General features: G+C 43.1%; 1 protein-coding gene across 1 annotated transcript; it reads left to right on the forward strand.

Annotated features, from left to right (window-relative positions):
• The first annotated feature begins 1,052 nt into the window (after positions 1–1,052).
• On the forward strand, positions 1,053–17,211 carry LOC110988569 (uncharacterized). Its single transcript, XM_022252226.2, has 9 exons — positions 1,053–3,073; positions 4,672–6,144; positions 6,883–6,984; positions 7,464–7,654; positions 8,527–8,596; positions 9,026–9,124; positions 9,396–9,543; positions 10,751–10,872; positions 11,934–17,211. The coding sequence occupies exons 1-9, from the start codon at positions 1,196–1,198 to the stop codon at positions 15,291–15,293; spliced, it is 7,443 nt and encodes a 2,480-aa protein (XP_022107918.2). The 5' UTR covers positions 1,053–1,195; the 3' UTR covers positions 15,294–17,211.
• The last annotated feature ends 2,131 nt before the right edge of the window (positions 17,212–19,342 follow it).

A 19,342-nucleotide genomic window follows, 5' to 3' on the forward strand; every position in this document is an offset into this window, starting at 1 on the left:
TTAGCAGAACTGTTGGTGTTCCAGATTCACTCCCACCCCTGGAAAAAAATGGCCTACGTGATACTTTTCAGGTTTCAAGAGTTGTATTTCTGCGTGCGAGCTGCTTATTTTTTTTGTGTTCCCACGGGATTTTTTTTACAATAAACCATGCCATAACCTGGAGGGATCACAGAAACATTTCTGTAAATCCCGAATTTGGGACTGGTAGTTTCCAGTTAGGGTTATTTCTTTCACAAAAAGCCCAAAATTGCGGGCCTATTTGGATAGACAATCAGAGCTGGGCGAACAGTTTTACCGGTGAAAAAAACCGAAGACAAACCTCCTCCGAGAGGCAACAGGCGGCGCTATTTCGCTTTGATTTTTCACTGCTTTCTATGCTTGCACTGAACTAATTGAAGAACCATTGAAGACAAGGTAAAATCGACCACGTTTGTAGCGCCGTTACAGGCATCCGAAATCCCTCGGGCCTCTCAACCCCCCCTCCAAAAAAAAAAAAAAAAACACCAAAGTGTTCTATGGTCATTCAGCTTTCAATTGATTTTCAATTTTGGTAGGTTACTTAAGGCTTAACGGTGCTGGGAGGGTTTGCCGATAAAATAACGCAACTAACATAAAGGCGAGAGTTTTGAAAATCTGACGTTTGAGAGGGATAAGACGAGGAGCGACTTGTAGCACTAAAGAAGTGGCGCCTCACGGTTGTTTGTCTTTATGGATTAGGGAGGGATGGGCCTGAGGGATGACGCGGCCCCGAAGAAATGTTCCAGGCCTACCCCCAGAAGGTTGATCCTAGATGGCTTGGCAGTCCATTTCTGGGTGCATTTCTGGAATTTTTTTTTATGGTCTTGTTTTGAGGAATCCTGGTTTTCAAGTAACTGTGAATAAATTCCAGGCTCAGTGCCACTGTGAGTTCACGACTTCACACCCACAGACATAAATTATCTAGCCCGCCACCAACGTTCAAGAAAATCACATGTCTCTCCTATGTTTAGTCTGGCTCTCTAATTGCTCGTCTGCACTGTATGTGTTTTATGTGTTTATGTAGCATAGTTACAATACTGAGGTATTTGTGGTGCAGAAAGCTTTCGTGAGGTCTTTTGTGGGACGAAATGCCCCCAAACTTTACACATCATTTTCGTGAAAAAAATACACTGTTGTGACCGTAGATCAAGACTTCTTTGTTAAGATATATTTCAGCATGATTTCAGATATGGCAAGTAAAGACAATGCAACACAGCCAACGGCAGAACTGTTCTCAACAGCTGCCGTGCGCGCTGAACAAGGATGGAAGAAGTTTCCAATGCGGCGTGTTGGTGCTATCGGCCCAGTTCCCGGACGGGCCCAAACCAGCGCAAGCACGGCTGTACCGGCTGCTGTTCTCCTAAACGAGCAAAGCCAGCAACAGGGTAAAGGATTGAGTGATGTGACCAGTGGGGCGGGCTCGGCAATGGGAGCTTTGCCGAGCTTGTTGGGTAGTTTATCAGGTCAAAATACAGTCTTGACGGGGAACAAATCTGAGGAACAGTTGTTACAGGAGCAGGTTTTTGCTGCACGCATGATGGGTGCTCCAGCAACTGTTGCTAGTGGTATTGCTGCCACCTTTCGCTCAAATAACGTTGTTAGCTCTAGCATGAATGCATTACCCAATTGGAATACTCAGCCAAGCATGACTTCACAGAAGACATTACCTCCGGCACAACAAGCCCAGGCACATTTGATTGCTACTGCATTTTTCAATACAATAAAGCCCAAATTGTCCCAAGGAAATGAAACACCACAGGCAGCACCTCAGAGCCAACAGCCTCAGGATTTGTATCAACTGCAACAAGAACTGCAGGCACAGCTGAACAACAGGCAGCAGAAGCAACAACAGTACCTACTTCGGCCTCAACAGCATGAAGTCCCAATGCGGGTGCCACAACAGTTTTCAGGGTCAACTGCCGCACTTAATGTGTCTAGTAAAGCGCAACCGCAAAAGTGGTCCAACAGAACTCAGAGTTTAACGTCCAACAAACAAAGCGATATCAGTTCAGGGGAACTTTTGGGCAAATTACCCGGGATGTTGTCAGCCTTGGAAAGTAATGCAGGTCCGCAAATTCCAGCCATAGCACATCAACGGGAGATTCCAAGCGACCAATCAAGCAATTTGCAAAGGCAGCCAGCTGCAAACCTTACCTCAAAGTACTTCGAACTCCGTGGCCCGCTGCAGAAGAATGGACCAGCTGTAGGTAGTTTGCCTGCCAGCAATTTGCCCTTGTCAATGTCATCTTTAGCAACAAGTACCGGTAGTATTACACAGCCGCAGAAACAGGGTTTGCAACTTTTGGAAAAAGCAAGAAAGCCTTTGCCCGTTGAGCTTCAGATGACTCAGTCAATGGAAGTGCTGCAGTCGCTCAAAGCAGATGGATACATAGATAGCCCAAAGAGGAAAAAAATGGCAAAGGGCTCTGGGTTTGAGGCTACAACTGACATTGTGGACAACAACAGTACCATTTGGCCAAGCACATTAGAGGGAGATTGGAACCACCCAAAACCTGTTCCAGAACCACCAAATTACAAAAACCTGAAAGGTGAAAAAACTCCCGTGGGTCGATCAAAATCCAAGAAGGCTGACAAAGTTCATGGCAAGAAAACTTCCACACCGCCACAATCAAGTCGGTCTCAAAACTTTCTGAAAGGAGTAGATAAAGCTACAGATGGAGCACCTAAAAGCCCATGGCACGCCAGTGTAGACGCCTTTCTTCAAAGCACGAAACGGGCAACAGGGTCTGATTTAAAGACGTCATCTAAGGACCGCAGCGAAGTGCAGTCACCAGAAGTCACTACCCCAGTGCCAACAATCTCGCCCAGTCTGTTTTCTACCGCCGTGGCGACCGAGATCCCCTTCCTGACAGAGGTGGACACGGATGAGACCATCTCTTCCATCAACCGGCGGGTGGAGATGCTGAAGCAGCAGAAGGCCAAAATCCTACAGGACCAGATGGAGGAGTTCTACAAGGAGATCAACATAACTGATGATGGGGCTGGAAAAGATGGCCCCACAGTCACACATAAGAAAACAATCAACCAGAAAGTGGTAAGAGGTTGATCAGAGCTGTATTCTTAGGATGGGGGGGGCAGAGTAATTAAAGGTAGTCAGACAAACAAGTGTCATCACAATCAAGGTCATTGTGCCATTATCAGCTACTGATTAGACATGCCAGTACACGCACAAGTACAACAATATCACACAGTGTATATATGCAGGGGTTGAAATTAACTTCAGTTTCTGGGTGGCCAGCAGGGTCAGTGGGAAGTGCTTTGCACTGAAAATGTGGTGACCCGGGTTGAGTACATGAAATGAAATCGATCAGAGTCACCGTACATTCCCATTTGTGTCAGTGGAACTTCCCTACCAAAGAGTTGATTGGCCAGCCCCGTTGTAAATGTACTTGAGGCTGCCCAAAATACGTGTACTTCTTTTTCTGGTTTCCCGACCGAGCCTAAATTTTGGCAGGACCATAAAATTGGTATTGGCACATTAGAAAAACAAATTCACAATTTTAAAATGTAAACAAAATCCAGTTGTCTTCTGTGTTTTCACAAAAACACCTCTCAAAAACATATTTCTTGTCAAAACACTTGTATAATTTATGTTTCCCTTCTCGCATTCGCAACATTTCAAAAGAAACTTCCATTATTTCCAGTTTCCTGACTTGATTGCCTACCTTTTGCTAGACTTGTGCATAGTTGTGTGAATTGTCCATCATTAAGAATTGTCAACTGTAGGTATTTTTACAGTGATTAAGATAAGTTTTTGTCACTTTTCGTGGCCATTTTTGGAGCTTTCGTCCTCATTCAATCAACACAAAAAATTTCTGACCTACCAACCCTATTTTAAGGCAGAACTTTTGTGGGGGGGACCTAACCAATCAGAGGTATTGTCGCATCATCCGGGAATGCTGCAGGACGATTAGGCACGACGATTCATATACATGTAGGTTTCATTAGTTTCTGTGGGAGGTAATGTTAGACTAATATTGTGAGAAAATGATACCAGGCAATGTGTCAACACCTGCATCGTTCATATGTAGGCAAAGTGATGTCTTACATGTGTGTGCGTGGGTGGGTATATGTACGTGTGCTCATTTCTGAGCTGTACACACAACTGTGCTTTGAGGAAAAAGCCTTTTCCCTCGTGGGACAAGAGCCCAGCACATACACAGGTAGTGGGCAATCATGGCCGTGTGGGCTGTGAAATTATACCGTGGACAGCAAAGCGCTGTGCTGGTGAGTTCAAACACGAGCCGTAAAATGTGAGGAAAGTTTTGAAAACGTGGCAATGTTCCTCAAATGACCACTGTCCAGATGGGCCCGATGAATTTTTTGGTGGCCCCGGGCCAGCAGAGCACCATTACTTTCGACCCCTTGCATATGAGAACAGTCTCATAGTTTGTATTTCATACACACAAAAGCCAGAGTTAAAATGCCCACAGGATTTTGCTTTGGCGTTTCAATTAACCTCTACATTTTTTCTGAATTTTGGTACAAGCACAACTGCTTTTGGTCATACAAACAAAAAGTGCTTAGAAATGGCAAATGTCCCTCTACAATTTTCTGCTCTGTTCATTTGATTGAACTGAAACCTCAGTCAATTCATTCCTTGTATTTGTATGTTCTTGTTACTTGAAACAGGCAGGGAGCCGTGACAAGGACAAAGATAAGCCCAGGCTAAACGAACACGACAAATCAAGACTGGATGACAGACGTGATAAAGACAGAGATAGGCACATTAACAGGGACAAAGAGAAGGATAAGAGAAGGGATGATGACAGGGACAGACGGACAGGAACAAGAAGTCCACCGAGAAAGCGACCATCAGATTCAAAGAGGTCCAGGTCGGAAAGTCGTCATCAAGAGCCGGAGAGAAAGCAGCAGGATCACAAGCCTGCACTGTCCCCTCAGAGATCAAGAAACAGTAGCCTGGAGAGGACCAAGAAAGATGGGGCCAGCTCAAAGGAGTCTTCCAAGGAGATCGAGAAGAGACAAGGAAGGTACCCTTCTGGCAACTTACACGTTCCTTCAGCAGACTCTGCTGAGCGAAGAGCCAGCCTCAGTCCAGAGAGGAAACGCAAGAGACTGGATGAGAAAATGGGTGAGGTGTTCATTGACGGGAGGTGGCAGCAGTCGACTTTGAAGACGCCACCGGCCAGCACAAGAGGTGAAGACCAGCCGAACGGTGACAAGAGTAAAACCAAGGATTCCAAGGTGGATAAGATCAAAGCCAAGATGGGTAAAGATCAGGATAATAAGAAGAGGGAAGACATGGCCACGCCTTCAAAGAAAACAGAAAAAGAGGAGAAGACCACACCCATGAAGAAGACTGAAGAAAAAAACAAAGGGAAGAATACTGATACGGCAACAACAGGAAAGGGTGCCAGCACTTCAAAAGCCCCAGGTAACAAAAGTCCAGTGAAAAGTGACTCCCAGACCAATACGGCAGAAAAGACAGACGAGAAATCCGCACCCACTAAACCACCTGAAACGATGAAAGAAAAGAATGACACGCTTATCACTGCAGAAGGAAGAAAGGAACAGCAGGATGACGGACTCTCCAAAACTGAAGGGGAGAAAGAAAAGGAGATGACTGAAAGTAGGGAGAAGAAGATGGCAGGAAAGGTCCAAATAAAAAGTATTAGCAAGGCAACAGAGTTGTCTGAGTCGCCGGCTGCCTCAAAGTCTACCAAGGTGTCTGAGAGCAGTGATAAGGGATCTTCCTCCGCAGCGCAAACTTCAACGAGCAGGGTTGTGCCTTCTATCAATAAATCACTACCTCCAGCCAGTGTTAACACGTCAGAGTCGAGTCAAGTTTCGGGCACATCACCATCTGGTGCAACGGGCACAACATCAACTGCCAAGCAATCCACTTTGCCATCTGAAGTCGAGGAGATCAACGTCAAGCGGTCAACAGGTGTATCAGCTGGCAATGGTCCGTCTACAGTGTCAGCATCTGCCACAGCAACAAGTGGGCCAGCTGTTGGCCAGAACAGCAGGAAAAGGAAAGGAGACAAAGTACCACTGACGGAGGACGTGCCAAAGAAAGTTTCTGTCATCTCACAGGATCCACCTTCAACTCTTGAAATCAAAGACAGCAGTATCCCACACCAGGTGTGTTCTATGTTTCATTTTAATAAGTCTTCCAAAAGCGAAGAATTCTTTCCTTTTTACACTCTTTATGTATATCTTTACAAATTGAGAGCACTGTACAAAGTCTTGCACTACCTTAACTGTAAATTAGACGTAGGAGAAAAAATGCTCAAAATTCACATTTTGCATTTTAGATGAATATTGATCCAGTGACAAAGTAACCAAAACGGCGAATCAAAAAAAAAAAAGAAAATTGGGCAGGTGGGGGCTCATGGATCATTGCTTACATGTACAGTCTTAAACCCTTCAGAGTTTACTTATAAATACATGTCCATGTAGTTGTTGTCTCCAGTGTATAGGCAAAATGGTGCCATCCGCAAATACGTGTACGGATGTATTAAATCCACTTGGGCTTATTTTGTGAATACCTAACGGTAGATTAGATTTGCATTGCCTTTTGCATTACCATACACTATTTAAATATGTGACCCAGCCTAACAAACCGAGTCACAAGTCGCCAGAACCAGTTAAACCCTCAACATTTTTTCACCCCCAAGATGACCATTTCTGTCATGATGCTAAACTGAGGGTAAAAAATGAATAGCTCTGATTGTTCAGTCCAGTGGAAACTAACAAAATGGTTAACTGGCATTGAAGACTCATTCTGTGGGGGATTTGGTGACATATTTCCATTTGAAGCCCAAGTGGAAGCTGTTTTAATACTGTTAACTCTGGCTCAATTTCCTTTACGTTTATCAGATGGGACTTTTGGAAGCTCTAGCCATAGAGGAATACGTGCAGGACAAAGTGATGGTGGAATGGTTTTGTTATGTCTGTGGTTCCATCTGCCATTCCTGGAAGGTTGGTGAAACTTTCGATCTTGTCACTGATTGCCCTTCTGGTTTCAAGCATTAAGCAAAAACCATCAAGAAATGGTATCATAGCTTGCTTTGAGCCAATCCACAGCAGGATTTCACCCTTGAAAAACACAACAAATTGGCTTTAATTGCCTTTCGTTCCAGCCATGTGCTGTGAGACACACCACAGATTGGTGTGAGCCCACACAGATTGTTGAAGCTCCTTGCAGTATATTTGAACCATGTCATTTGCTGTGTGATTCAAAATCGTGAGGAGAACTGGGAAATATGACAAATTAGATGGGTAGATGGTGGACACATTCACCAAAAAGAGACCCTCAGAACATGTACATGTATGCATGATATGGAGATAACTTTCTCGGCCTGGTAAGTACTCCAAGGCACACATTTATATTTAGATCCCAAGAAGAAAAGTATTGGAGTAGTCAGAAGACTATTGATCTTCTTCATGTACCTACTCAGGTGTACATGGGCCACATCGGAGGTCGCAAACACACCACTAAGTACCAGAGATTGCTCCATGCGGACTGCCCAACCCTGGAAAGAGAGCTCATCTCCAAGCTGAAACTGCTGCCAAAGAAGGGAGCAGATCCCATCGCTGAGGCCACCATGGGGAGCAGCATCCTGGGACAGAGTTTCGCTCTGGCTTCAAAGTGAGTGTTTACTTTTGTATCCCTCTTACGGGGAAGATGAAGAGTTTTATATTGTCAGTTAGTTATTGTTGACGTTAGCGAATCGTTATATTTACATAGATATTCACTGCTGAAGTCCTTTCTGTTGTTACTTTGCATGTTGTTGTAGATGAGTCTATCACATGTTCAGCACCAGTCAGTCACGAGCCATCCAGTCTGGCATCAGTTGACAAGCTATTCTTGTGGGCTGTGACTGAAGAGTTCTGTTGTTAGTGTTCGCTCCCTTAATGGACTTATGATTGTGCTTATGATTGATTGGTTTGCTACATAAACTCTAGATATGCAGCTAGAGATGGCCTAGCACCAAAGTGAGACAAAAGAGAACCAACAAAGAAACCAGAAAAGAGAAGGTTGAAAAAAAATTCTGGAGAGAGTTGTGAGAGCTCAAGGAAATTTGCGATCAGCAGGTTGCAACCTTGTTCTCACAAAATACTTGTGAAATGACCGGCAACTCAGTGGTAAACTGCCCTCAGATTGAATAAAGCAACGCTCGAGGTATAACTGAAAATTTGGACAAATACATGTAAACGTATGGGATCAATATCAGTTCAACTGTTAACCAGTCATTGCAGCAGCCTGTAAAATATTAACATTGTTGTTTACGAAGTAGTTTCTACTGTTTCAGTGGTTTTGCATAATTGTATGCAGAGTCTGGGCAAGTTTCCCACACTCCAGTCTAACTTTCGTCTCATCGGCATATTCCACTCAGAATGGCAACATTTGTAGGATTGATGAGGAGTGGAAGTAAGGATTTGTATATACACGTTATCAATCGTTATCAAAATGCAGTGTTTCACTCAAGCACCGTATACCTCCCTGTTTCTCCTCTGCAGGAAGAACATGACCGCGTCTCCACTGGCTGGTTCTGGCCAGGGGTCCTTCTTGCGCTCAGAAGAACACAAGGTAGACAATAGGAGTATTGTCCTCCACTAGCCCAGTGTGCAAACAAGGGCATCGGGCTAATGCACCCTGTCTCTTTGGATGCTGGGTTGGCTGTGGAAAAAACAGAAAGCTGCATGAAAATTGATTTCCTCGGAAGAGGTTTTCTCAAAACCTTTGCCATTTTGTTTTGTGACTTTACCAGCTTATAAACTTCATTCCATTTGAACTGTTGAAATGTGAAATTATTTCAAAACATTTCTGGACGACAGTTGAATATTTGAGACGTATATTAACGTCTGTCCAGCAGTGTTGAAATGGCATATGGTGTCCACTGTTGTTACAAAGTGAAGTCTACTGTATAAGCTAAGCAAGAAATATATACATACATAGCAATGTTTGTATGTTCAACAAGATATTTATTCCTATCAACGTCTCTTCTGTGATTAATAGAAATCTGAAGGAATCCGTCCTCGTTGTGTTGCATGCAACCTCGTCTTCCAGAAGGTTGCAGAGTATCGCAAGCACCTCAGGACACCAGCTCATAAAAAGGTGAGTGTAGAAGTGAATCAGTTTTTTTAGTTTATTTGAATGAGCATTGGACGGTTTACGCTCTGTTCACCTGATATACTTGTACTGGGTACACCATGCTGCCAGGGAATGCCACTCATGGAGTTGTTTGAACCATGACAATTGAAAATTACTGATTGACGAAGCTGGATTTCTTGCTACATCACAAGTTGGAATGCCATTTTTGTTTGTTTTCTTCTTCATAAACCGTATGTCAGCAGTTTAGGCATAATTTATTGTTCTTTGCGTGCAGAAAATTGCAGCGCAAGAGAAGCCCGCTGCTCCTCCTGTCAAGTCCTTACAAGCCCCCAATGAGGCAAATCAACCTTTGACAGATGACAGCGTGAGAAGCACAAATTCAGAAGGGACGAAATCTCCTCAGCCAAAGTCCAGTGTCATCGGTATGTGATACAGTGGAACGCCGCTATAACAAACAAGACGGGGTCCACGCTAAATGTTCGGTACAGCGGTCGTTCGGTATAGCAAATTTAACTGCTGAACGTTTCGTTGCCATGTTGAATAGCGCCCTCTTGTCTAACTGAAGTGCACCCTCTTGTGATACCTTTGTTCGCTGTTTTCATGATGTTTTGCCGTTGCATTCAAGTTTAAGGTTTCAAGAAATGTACCTGTCAATTATTTATATTTTTTATTTGAATTTGAGTCAAAAAATTGATATCAAGTTTATCTGAAAAACATGTGAAACTCCCGCTCAGGAGTGATCTCTGATGCATGCTGTGGCGAATCTCGGTTGATTTGTGTATCAGCAGCACCCTCTTTAGACTATTGTTAGTGCAATGCCACCGTGCGCGTACGTGCGGTTGTCTTCCGCACGCGATCATGTGGAGTGTCTATTCAATACTGTTGACGACTAGTGGCTTTCCCTTCTAATCCTTGGAATAATAATAGCCTCTTGACACTTGCCAACCTAAAAAAACACCGACTGTTGTATCATGTTGACATTCAGGAATTACAAACAGCAATTGAATAGTGTTTGGTAGGTTCTGTGCACAAATTATTGGGAGCCAAGGATGAGTATACATTGCGTATAGTTAACTTGTGGTTGTGCAAGTCAGTGTGTAAGATAGTTTTAACTACAGGCAAGCTTCATTAATAAGAGCAATGTTAATACAACATTTATGCTTATAGCAATGTCATTTTAAGGTCCGAATCCTTTGTTGTTAACCCTTAATGCCGGTAGATGGCGACAGCCACGGCTTTGTTTGAGGATTATTGCATACCACGCATACATTCTATTCATCATGCACCTGCGGTTTCAATGTGGGCTTGCTGCTGGACAGGACTTTGCATACTAGGCATATTGCAGCCCAGCAGTTGCGGTCAAAAGAATCCCGGCGTTGAGGGGTTAATTGTTTCATTTCTGATAATACAAGGTTCCTGTTATAAAAAGGTAATCTGCAAAGTCTGAAGGATCTCATATTGATGAGGTTTGACTGTACAAACGCTCTTCTTTCAGAAATCCAGTACTACAGAAACACTACAGAAATGTGCAACAATTTTGTTTCTGTTTCTGGTGAAAGTAGCTCATTTGTTGCTCCTTAATAAACTTGATTTTTCTTGCCACTTATGCCTCACCATTTCCGTCTTTAGGGTCAGAGTTCATCACCCCAATCTCGGGCTTCTTTTGCAAGCTCTGTTCCAAGTTCTACAACAATGAAAAGACTGCCAGAGAGGTGCACTGTGCCACCACCCTGCATATCGCAAAAACTCAGGTAAGTACGAGCACAGTGGGTTCCCATTCTAATCACTTTGGTCGAGTCCCCAGCATGATCAACAATGTTGGTAAAAACAAATTCGGTTTGTTTTCTCAGTTTTTTATAGGCGTTATCTCAAGATACTTGTCATTCAAACAGATTTGTAAGATGGAGAACCTAAACCACTGCAGTTGTCTGTCAGGCTTAGTCCTTTTTTAGCCCTTTGGTTTACATTATTTTTGCCTCTCCCAGGTCTAGGAAAAGATACTTCAACAGTTTTACATTGGAAGCATTTCTTCAGGTGTTAACATGTATTTGTTGAAAACTTAACTTGATATTTCCTTTGCGCAGATAACAAAAACCTAACTTCTGGCCCTTAATTATGAGACCTGGTGGGACCTTTATGTGATACCAAGTACATGCAGTTTTTGTATAGTGCTTGAAGGTTTGCATGGTGGATCTACAGTGAGGTAGAGGGTTTGCTTAGACACCATGTGGAAATCTCTCTTGTGAGTATGTGTGGTTCAGAATCACACCTACTCACAAGAGAGATTTCCACATGTTGTCTCCGCAATTCCTCTACTTCCGTTACTGTATAAGCACACAGAAGAATGACACCTGCAAAATGTTTTGAAAACATTGCTCGAAAATTTCTTATGCAATGCATCTGTGGATATTTGACAATGCAGTTCAAATAAACATTCAGTAATTACCAAAAGTTTAAAGGTAATTTTATGGTTCTTGACATGTTTTCTTTATGTTGCAGCATTGTGTATTTTAAAATCTACTTTCCATTTCAGCTGAAACAAAAGCCAAAAATAGACAGCATTTTGGGTTTTAATTTCTATTTTGTTTGTCATAATTTACCACCTTTTTGAATTGCAACCAGCACACTCAGCTGCAATTAAGCCATTCGTTCTTGACAATTGCAGCGTCCTTTTGCTTTTCTTAACTGTAAAATCTCACAAAATTGTAGTTCTGTCAATAAATTCTGTTTACAAATGAGCAGATTGCGGTGGCATCATGTGTATCATTTCACGTTATTAATCTGACATAAATATCGATTTATATTCTCACAGCAATACTATGCCAGCAGAAACCAGTCGATGGATACCAGCTTTAAGGCTAGTCAGGGCACTGTACCTAGTGACACTTCAGTGACGGCCCCTGCACCTGCAGGAAATGTACTGAGTAACCGTTTTGAGACCGCACAGGCTGATGCAGGAGTTAAAACTTCTGTCAGCGACTACGTTGATGGAGGTCATCCAAGCTGTACCTCTCGTCCCAACTTTGACCAGAAGGCATCCTCAGTCGGACAAGTGTTTCCAGTTGGCGGGTCATTTAAGCCTGACCATCCAGACACACCGGTGATGCCCAGCTCAGACCCACAGTACGTGCCAGGTAGAGCTATGTCAAAGACATTGGCAGTAGCAGAATCTCACATGGAATCAGTCACCACAGAAGTCAAGGAGGAGGGGGTAAAGCCAGGAGGAGCCATGTTAATTGAGACAACCATGTCAAGAGAAGCTGAGTCTAAGCAAGCTGAGGGGACACCTAGCAGGTCGGGAGTAGCTGAGGGGGGAGCTGAAAAGTTAGATGGAACTAAACCAAGGGACAAAGCTGAACTGAAGACGGATGAAAGGAAGGTTGCATTGCCAGCAGGATCAGATCCTGAAAAAGGAACCACTCTCATGAAGGCTGAACAGGAGGCAGGTAAACCAGGTGTGACCATGCTAGGGAAAACAGCCATTCTTCCAGAAGCTGATTCCAAGAAAACGAAGATAAACACAGAAAAGCCAGTTGAAACTATGTCCCAAGAGGAAACCAAACCTGAGGAAGCCAAGAGGGATTTAGGCATTGGAGGAGGAACCATGATCAAGGGGAGAACAGTCACTAAGGAAGCACTTTTTCAAGTGGAGGGGGAGAGAGATAAGCCTCAGGGAATCATTCGAGAAAGTAAAACTACACCAAAGGAAGCTGTTTCCATGGAGCCAGAAAAGGAAGTAGAGAAACCAGATGGAACCCTGCCCAAAGGGGAGTCTACATCGAAGGAAGATGTTACCCAGAAAAGTTCTCCTGCTGCCAAAGTTGTTAGACGTCAAAAGCTTGCCACCATAGATCCTGTACCCTCACAGGCCACCTCCTTTGAAATCAAACTCCATCAAGAAGACTCAAAGAAACCTGATGGTAAAGCTGAAGGTGCTGCATCCCAAGAGATCAAAGCAACTGATTCTAATTTGGGCAGAAAAGAAACAAAGAAATCCATCCTAACCTTTGCTCTGCCAGTTGAAGATCGTTCAAAGAAGGTCGAACTAAATGTTAGCCTACCCACAGAGGTTACTTCTCTGGAACCAAAAGCTTCAAAGAAGGTTGAACCAAATGTTAGCCTGCCCACAGAGGTCACTTCTCTTGAACCAAATGCCCAAGAATCTGAAGTGAGGGAAATGCGCTTCAAAGTTGCCACTCTCAAGGAAGTTCCATCTAAGAGAGCATCACCCAGAAGAACTAGGCCTAGGAAAGCTGCAAGTGAAGAGGTGTCCCAAGAGTCCCCAGTGGGGACTCCAACTATGACTGGGTCACAGGATAGCACTGACATCGCGGTTGAGTTGAAGGAAAGCACAGTTGATCTTGAAACACAAGCAGATTTGGCCATTTTGTCACAATCTGTTTCCAAGGAGCCACCACTTACCAAGAGGACACTTAAAGAAGTCGCCGATAAAGAGAAGATACCAGCAGAGGAAATCTCACCAAAAGAAGCTCCTCCCACATGTTTTACACCAAACAAAATAGCATCCAAAGAGACTGTGTCTGAAGCAGTTGTGCCGAAGAAAGCTGCTCCAAGCAAGTCACTAACTGAAAAGCTCTCCTCCAAGGATGCCTCACACAAAGAAACCTCCTCATCCAAGTTGGCACCAAATAAGAGTGTGTCACAGAAGGAAGTCAATACTGAAGAAGCTACACCCAAGGAATTGTCATGGAATAATGTCCCAACTAAGAAGACCAGACTGGCAGATGATGCACTTGTAAAAAATTCAGCCAAGAAAGTTGCATGTACACACAAGAAGACTGCATCTGTTGAAACAACCTTTAAAAGTACCACACCTATCCTGCATGAAGAGGTTAAGAAAATGCCATCCATGAAGGCCACACCCAAGATAACCTCCCCAAAGAAAGGGGCACCTAAGGATACTACTCCAAAGGAAACAGAAACTAGACGTATTGCATCACCTGGTCCAGTTTTGAAGCCTGCTCCATCAGTTGATGCGGCAGCTGGTCAGAATTCCTCTACTACTGCCCTTTCAGCACCAGATCTCTTAGATCCTAAAGATCCAAACTCCAAAACAATGTCTATGGATGCTACATCATCCCCTCGTGCTCCAAGGAGATCAACTCAGTTGACTAATGTTCAGAATAAGACAACGCCTCCCAGGACTCAAACAAAACCCCATGGTAGTCTTCAGCAAAAGGTTTCCAACAAAACCTCTGCAAAGGACAGTGTGCTGGCCATTTCTTCACAGACATCTATTATCACAGACACTTCAACTAAGGACCAGGACGTAAAGGACAGGACACTACCAGGACAGAAAAACACAAGTCACAAAATAACATCTGATGATGCACAGAAGATGGTGAAGCCACCACCAAAGACTGGTAGTAATGTAACATCCACTAAGAGCACAGAAGCTGGCCTTAGTCGGGATACATCTAGCAAGAGTGGCATAGTTAGAGAAGGGAAGCATGTTGGGAAACCTAAAAGGGAGGATGCTAAATCCAGTCCTGCTGCATCAAAAGGAAAAGAACAACCTCAATCAGCCAGTCCAGCATCTTCTGTGCCAGCCGCACCAGACAGCTCGAAACAGGTCACCTTGAAAGTCCAAGATGCTGATCCAGTTTCTTCACTCCAAAAGAAGAGTTCATTGTCAGGTGCCCCTGAAACTGCAACATTGACCTCATCCACAAGGAACCCAGAGATGGTGAAGGATGCAGGATGTAAATCACCTAGGTCACAGAGTGCCTGTCCAAGGCAAAGAAACCCTCAAGAATTAGATGTGTCTGCTGATGTTTCCATGGATGAAGACCGAGGAGAGTACATTGATGTTGACGAACTGATGGCTGGTGAAGTCATCGTCCTGGACGAAGACAGTGAAGACAGTGACCAGGAAATGGAGATGACCTACGATGACGATGACATTCTTGTTATCGATACCGTGGGTGAGGTCTCAGGCAATGTCTCGGGAGATGACGAGGAGGAGGAAGACACATGGATCATGGAGGATGCGGACGGAGATGAAGAAGCGGGCTTTGACATGCCAGAGTTCGGGGAGATGTTTGCCATTGATGAGGTAGGGGGATCAGATGACGAGGAGGAAGAAATGGAAGATCAAGATGTGCATGAAGTGGATTGGTGGGAGGTACTATCTGAAGCAGAAGAGGATTGAACGCATCTATTTGTTGTCTGCGTCTGCTAGCTGTCAGATTTGTAGAAATCCTACCCTGTTTTACATGAAACTTGGCAAATTCTCCACTATTAACAGGGAAAACTTGGACCGTGGTGGACATGTTTGGGTCAAAGAATGCACATCCATTCAGAATTTAACTATATTAATTGGAGGGGAATTGTTAATATGCTACTTGGTATGAAACAAATTGGGATTGTCACCTCATTTGCTTTATTCCTTAAAAGACACAACCATGTGGAATTGAAATCGAGTTTGTATTATACATGTACATACATGCATGCACATGTACACTGTACATAATATGCTGACTTTAGTCATGCACCTGTACACACCTTTAATACTGGAATATGCTTGCGACATTGCTCATGGCTTTGCTTCGTGTACAAGACACTAGATGCTTGACCTTTCTACTAGAGGTGAATTACATGTATGCAAGTGGAAAGTTTGAAACATTGTGAGTCATGTAATTTACATATATGTTAATAAATATGCTGGTCTAACATGTACATGTAAAATGTTGATAATGGGAGGCATTTACAGTATGTACGTGTACTTGTAAATATGTTCATTTTTATGGGCCCGTGTGTATATAAAGTCAGCTCACATGTTTAGGATGTTTACAGTGTTACCTCAGATAAGTTGGATCCAGTGAGACCAACCGATTTTATCCGACTTAGGCACAAATCCGACTTACGTGAAGAAGACCAAATGTATTATATAGTCATTGTGACCAGCCATATAACGGCGGCAGCCCACAAAAAAATATGAAATAAAGTAATATCGTGATGGTTCTAATGTCAAACATCATTTCATTTCCGCACTACATATGTTGTACAAAGAAAATCACAGCTTGTGTCGCTGATTGTGCCACACAAGTTGATACCTTGAGTGTCGCCATCACAAGGTACCTGTACTTCGGTAGCTGTACTTAGCCCAGCCACTTTGTCCAATAAAAATGCAGTCTGTGATCACATGGGCACATAGACTTTTTTCCAGCCAGAAATCAAGTTCATTCATGGAGTATGGCAATGGGGGTGGAGCATGACATGGAGCTCAAGCCAAGGTTATAGGCTGCTACTCGAAAGTACAATGTGTACATGCGCATCCCATGTGATGTGGTATTGCAGATATCGCTGTGAAAACCCAGTGAAACCGGTGCCAAAATGATTGATTTGGACAGGAAAATACCGAACGTTCCCCAAATCCCAGTGGTTACTGGAATGAATAAATGTATGAAAATTATTTTTTTTAAATCCGACTAAAAGAGGTAAAACACATGTTCCAAGCAATTTTATCCGAGGTAAGCAAAAATCTGATTTAAACGAGTCTGACTTATCTGAGGTGTACTGTATTTAACTTGCAACTGTTGATTTGTTGGATGAAATGCATCCGTCAGATTCACTAAAGCCGCTCATCTGGAAAAATTTAACCAAACGATTTGTTGAATTTAAAAACAAAATCAAACTACATGTATTATGATGAAAACAATTGATTAAAATAAATTTCAAACAAAAAGTTGTAAGTATGCATTTCTTGCTGCGTTGGAATAATGAATTCACCAAAAACTTGGTGTGAAATATCTGGTACTTTATAGTCTTATTGTTATTTTAATTGGGTTATCTGAGTGTTATACGTGCACACACATAGTTTTATACTGTCCATACATATGCATGTAGAATGTGTGTACAGTTCTAGCGTTTTATGCTGTGTTTTGTCATTTACATGGATATTCTTCCCTGTTACTGTAAAGAGCTTGTAGTTTCCTTGCGTTAGATTAACACTGGTGTTAGGATATTCAAAATACGATTTGGACTGTGTTAAGGTTTCTCGACATAGCAAAACTGGATAAAGGAACCATTGTTATGATGTGAAACACAATAAATTTGGACAGAAAGCATTCCACTTGGTTATTGTTTTATTTTTTGTACTGTGCCTCTACCACCAACTTCTCAAACATTTTTGAACTCCTTTTATTGTTGGGGGGGGGCTCATTATAGCCCCTTTTCACTTAGTTCTGCAGAATTCTTCTCTTCTAGGTCCACACATTGCTGTAGGAGAAAAGACTCCATGGAGCACATCATTTGTTCATTTTATTGTAACTGTGCATAATTTTGATTGTTGAATCTGCTCTGGGTTTGGACCAAGTTGAACCGCAGCCTCAGAAATTGGAGTTGGACTGGAACCAGAGAACTGTGAACTGCATAGGAACTGAACACACAAAATGAGATGGGCAGACCTGTGTCGTAGCTTGCAGAATCGGCTCTCACCAAAGCTGCTGATATTGGTTGGGCTGTTCCCAATTTCAAGTACATGTGTGGCATGCCTACCTGTGCATCTGTTTCATTGGTGTTGGTGTACAGAACTCTTCTGCACATTGGACTAGTTCTTCCCAAGAAACTGTTGGAACTCATGAATGAATGCTGGAAGGGATTGGAGGCAGACCCTGAGTGTGCATGTGTTTGCAAGCACTGAGGATGCAATATTTTGTTCGAAAGCATGCACATCTTTTCGGGTATGCACTAGAGGGATGTGATGTGAAAGCTTTAGATGAGGAAACAAGTGTAAACTAAAAAAAAAAATGATTTGGAACCCCAAACATTTGTAGCTAGGTTATGAACAGTCTTACGGTGTATGTCTTTTGAGAGGAGAGGCAATACACAGGAGGATGGGTTACGCTACTTATAAGAGGGCTGAAAAAGTGGGAGAGATGCAGGGCCATGTTTTTTTTTCCAAGTTGGGGGGGGGGAGTTCAAGTGCACTAATAGACACTTTCCAGTTGTGTACATTACTCCTGCTGACCATTTTGAAATGTAAGCAGTTTCTTTGTGGCTGAAACCCTTCCAAAAAGTTGCTTTTCTTCAGCTGATTTTTCTTCAGCCGGTGGTCTAGATGTTGCATATGACTGGCCTTCTTGTGGCAGGGACAGGCGTGAAAGAAGCGAGAGAAGGTCCTTTCTGAGGAATTGACACCAAGTTTGAGGCAAGTGCTATTGGAAAGAGGTACGTTCACAAATGTCAGTGGTGTGAACTTGGATTTAATTGAGATGGTTATTTCCCCCTTTCTGGACTTTTTACAAGCTTAAGCAGGCTTTGCTCCTTTTTGCAAATTTTACAAAAAAACTAAGTACGTGTACTTTTTGAAAACTGTAAAAAGTTACATACTTGTCATTGCTGCAGCCTTCTGCTGAATGTTTCCTGGATTCTGAGTCATTTTTCCCCCCCGTCTAATCCCATAGATCTGCAGAAGCCTTGGCTCTTTCTCATTTTCCATTCTATTATGCTGCAAATTCTTTATGGTTAGCATGGGTTTCACTACCAAAGGAGACCAAAATATCCTTGTGCCTTCGGAATCCTTTCAAATCACACTTTTCCCTCAATCTCTCTTGTACAGGTGGTATCCAAGCTATTCCAACTTGGCGACAGCTTTCGCTTATGTCTTTGGACACTAGCTTGGTTCACTCAAGACTGTGTCGCAGGCAAACACAACACACCTCTGGCAAACCACATTCTTCCTGGGGTGAGTAGAGTTCATGGGCAGTGAAAAGAGTAGAAGTTTGTCCAGTTTAAATTTCCTCAATTGTTTTACATATACATTGCAAAAAGTGCAATAATACATATGGCGGTACTGGCAGAGTGTGGCGCCCTGGATAGCTTGTGAGCCACTCAGAGCTGTACCATTCACATTTTCGTGCAACAATATCATCATCCATGGATAATTATTAAGCGCAAAATCTCTGTTCATTGAAAACCAGTTATCATTCACAATATCATGTGATGTGTACTGCACATGGCTGGTGCCCATCTCATTTGTTTTTTTCATTACAAATTTTGCTTCATGAAGTTGGGCGCCTGACAAGGAACAGACGAGCATATCCCCTCCATGCAGGAACAAGAGATGGTGTGCTTTTACGTAGCAACAGTGGTCCATTGGTTTGGAACTCACTGTTTACATGCACAGGTTTTTGCATGTTTGGCACAGGACACACTGAGCACCTACATTCAATTTCCATTTAAATGTACGGTCTTTGC

The sequence above is a fragment of the Acanthaster planci genome, linkage group LG11, assembly GCF_054643075.1.
Source record: "Acanthaster planci isolate LZ-2023a linkage group LG11, COTS_SCS, whole genome shotgun sequence".
Lineage (NCBI taxonomy): Eukaryota > Metazoa > Echinodermata > Asteroidea > Valvatida > Acanthasteridae > Acanthaster > Acanthaster planci.

What these genes read in the sequence shown, in the direction of transcription:
- LOC110988569 (XM_022252226.2), top strand. Translation starts at nt 1,196, where the DNA reads ATGATTTCAGATATGGCAAGTAAAGACAATGCAACACAGCCAACGGCA. An exon ending in AGTTTCGCTCTGGCTTCAAA is followed by an intron (nt 7,655 to 8,526) that starts GTGAGTGTTTAC and finishes TCTCCTCTGCAG; the next exon opens with GAAGAACATGACCGCGTCTC. An exon ending in TGCGCTCAGAAGAACACAAG is followed by an intron (nt 8,597 to 9,025) that starts GTAGACAATAGG and finishes TGTGATTAATAG; the next exon opens with AAATCTGAAGGAATCCGTCC.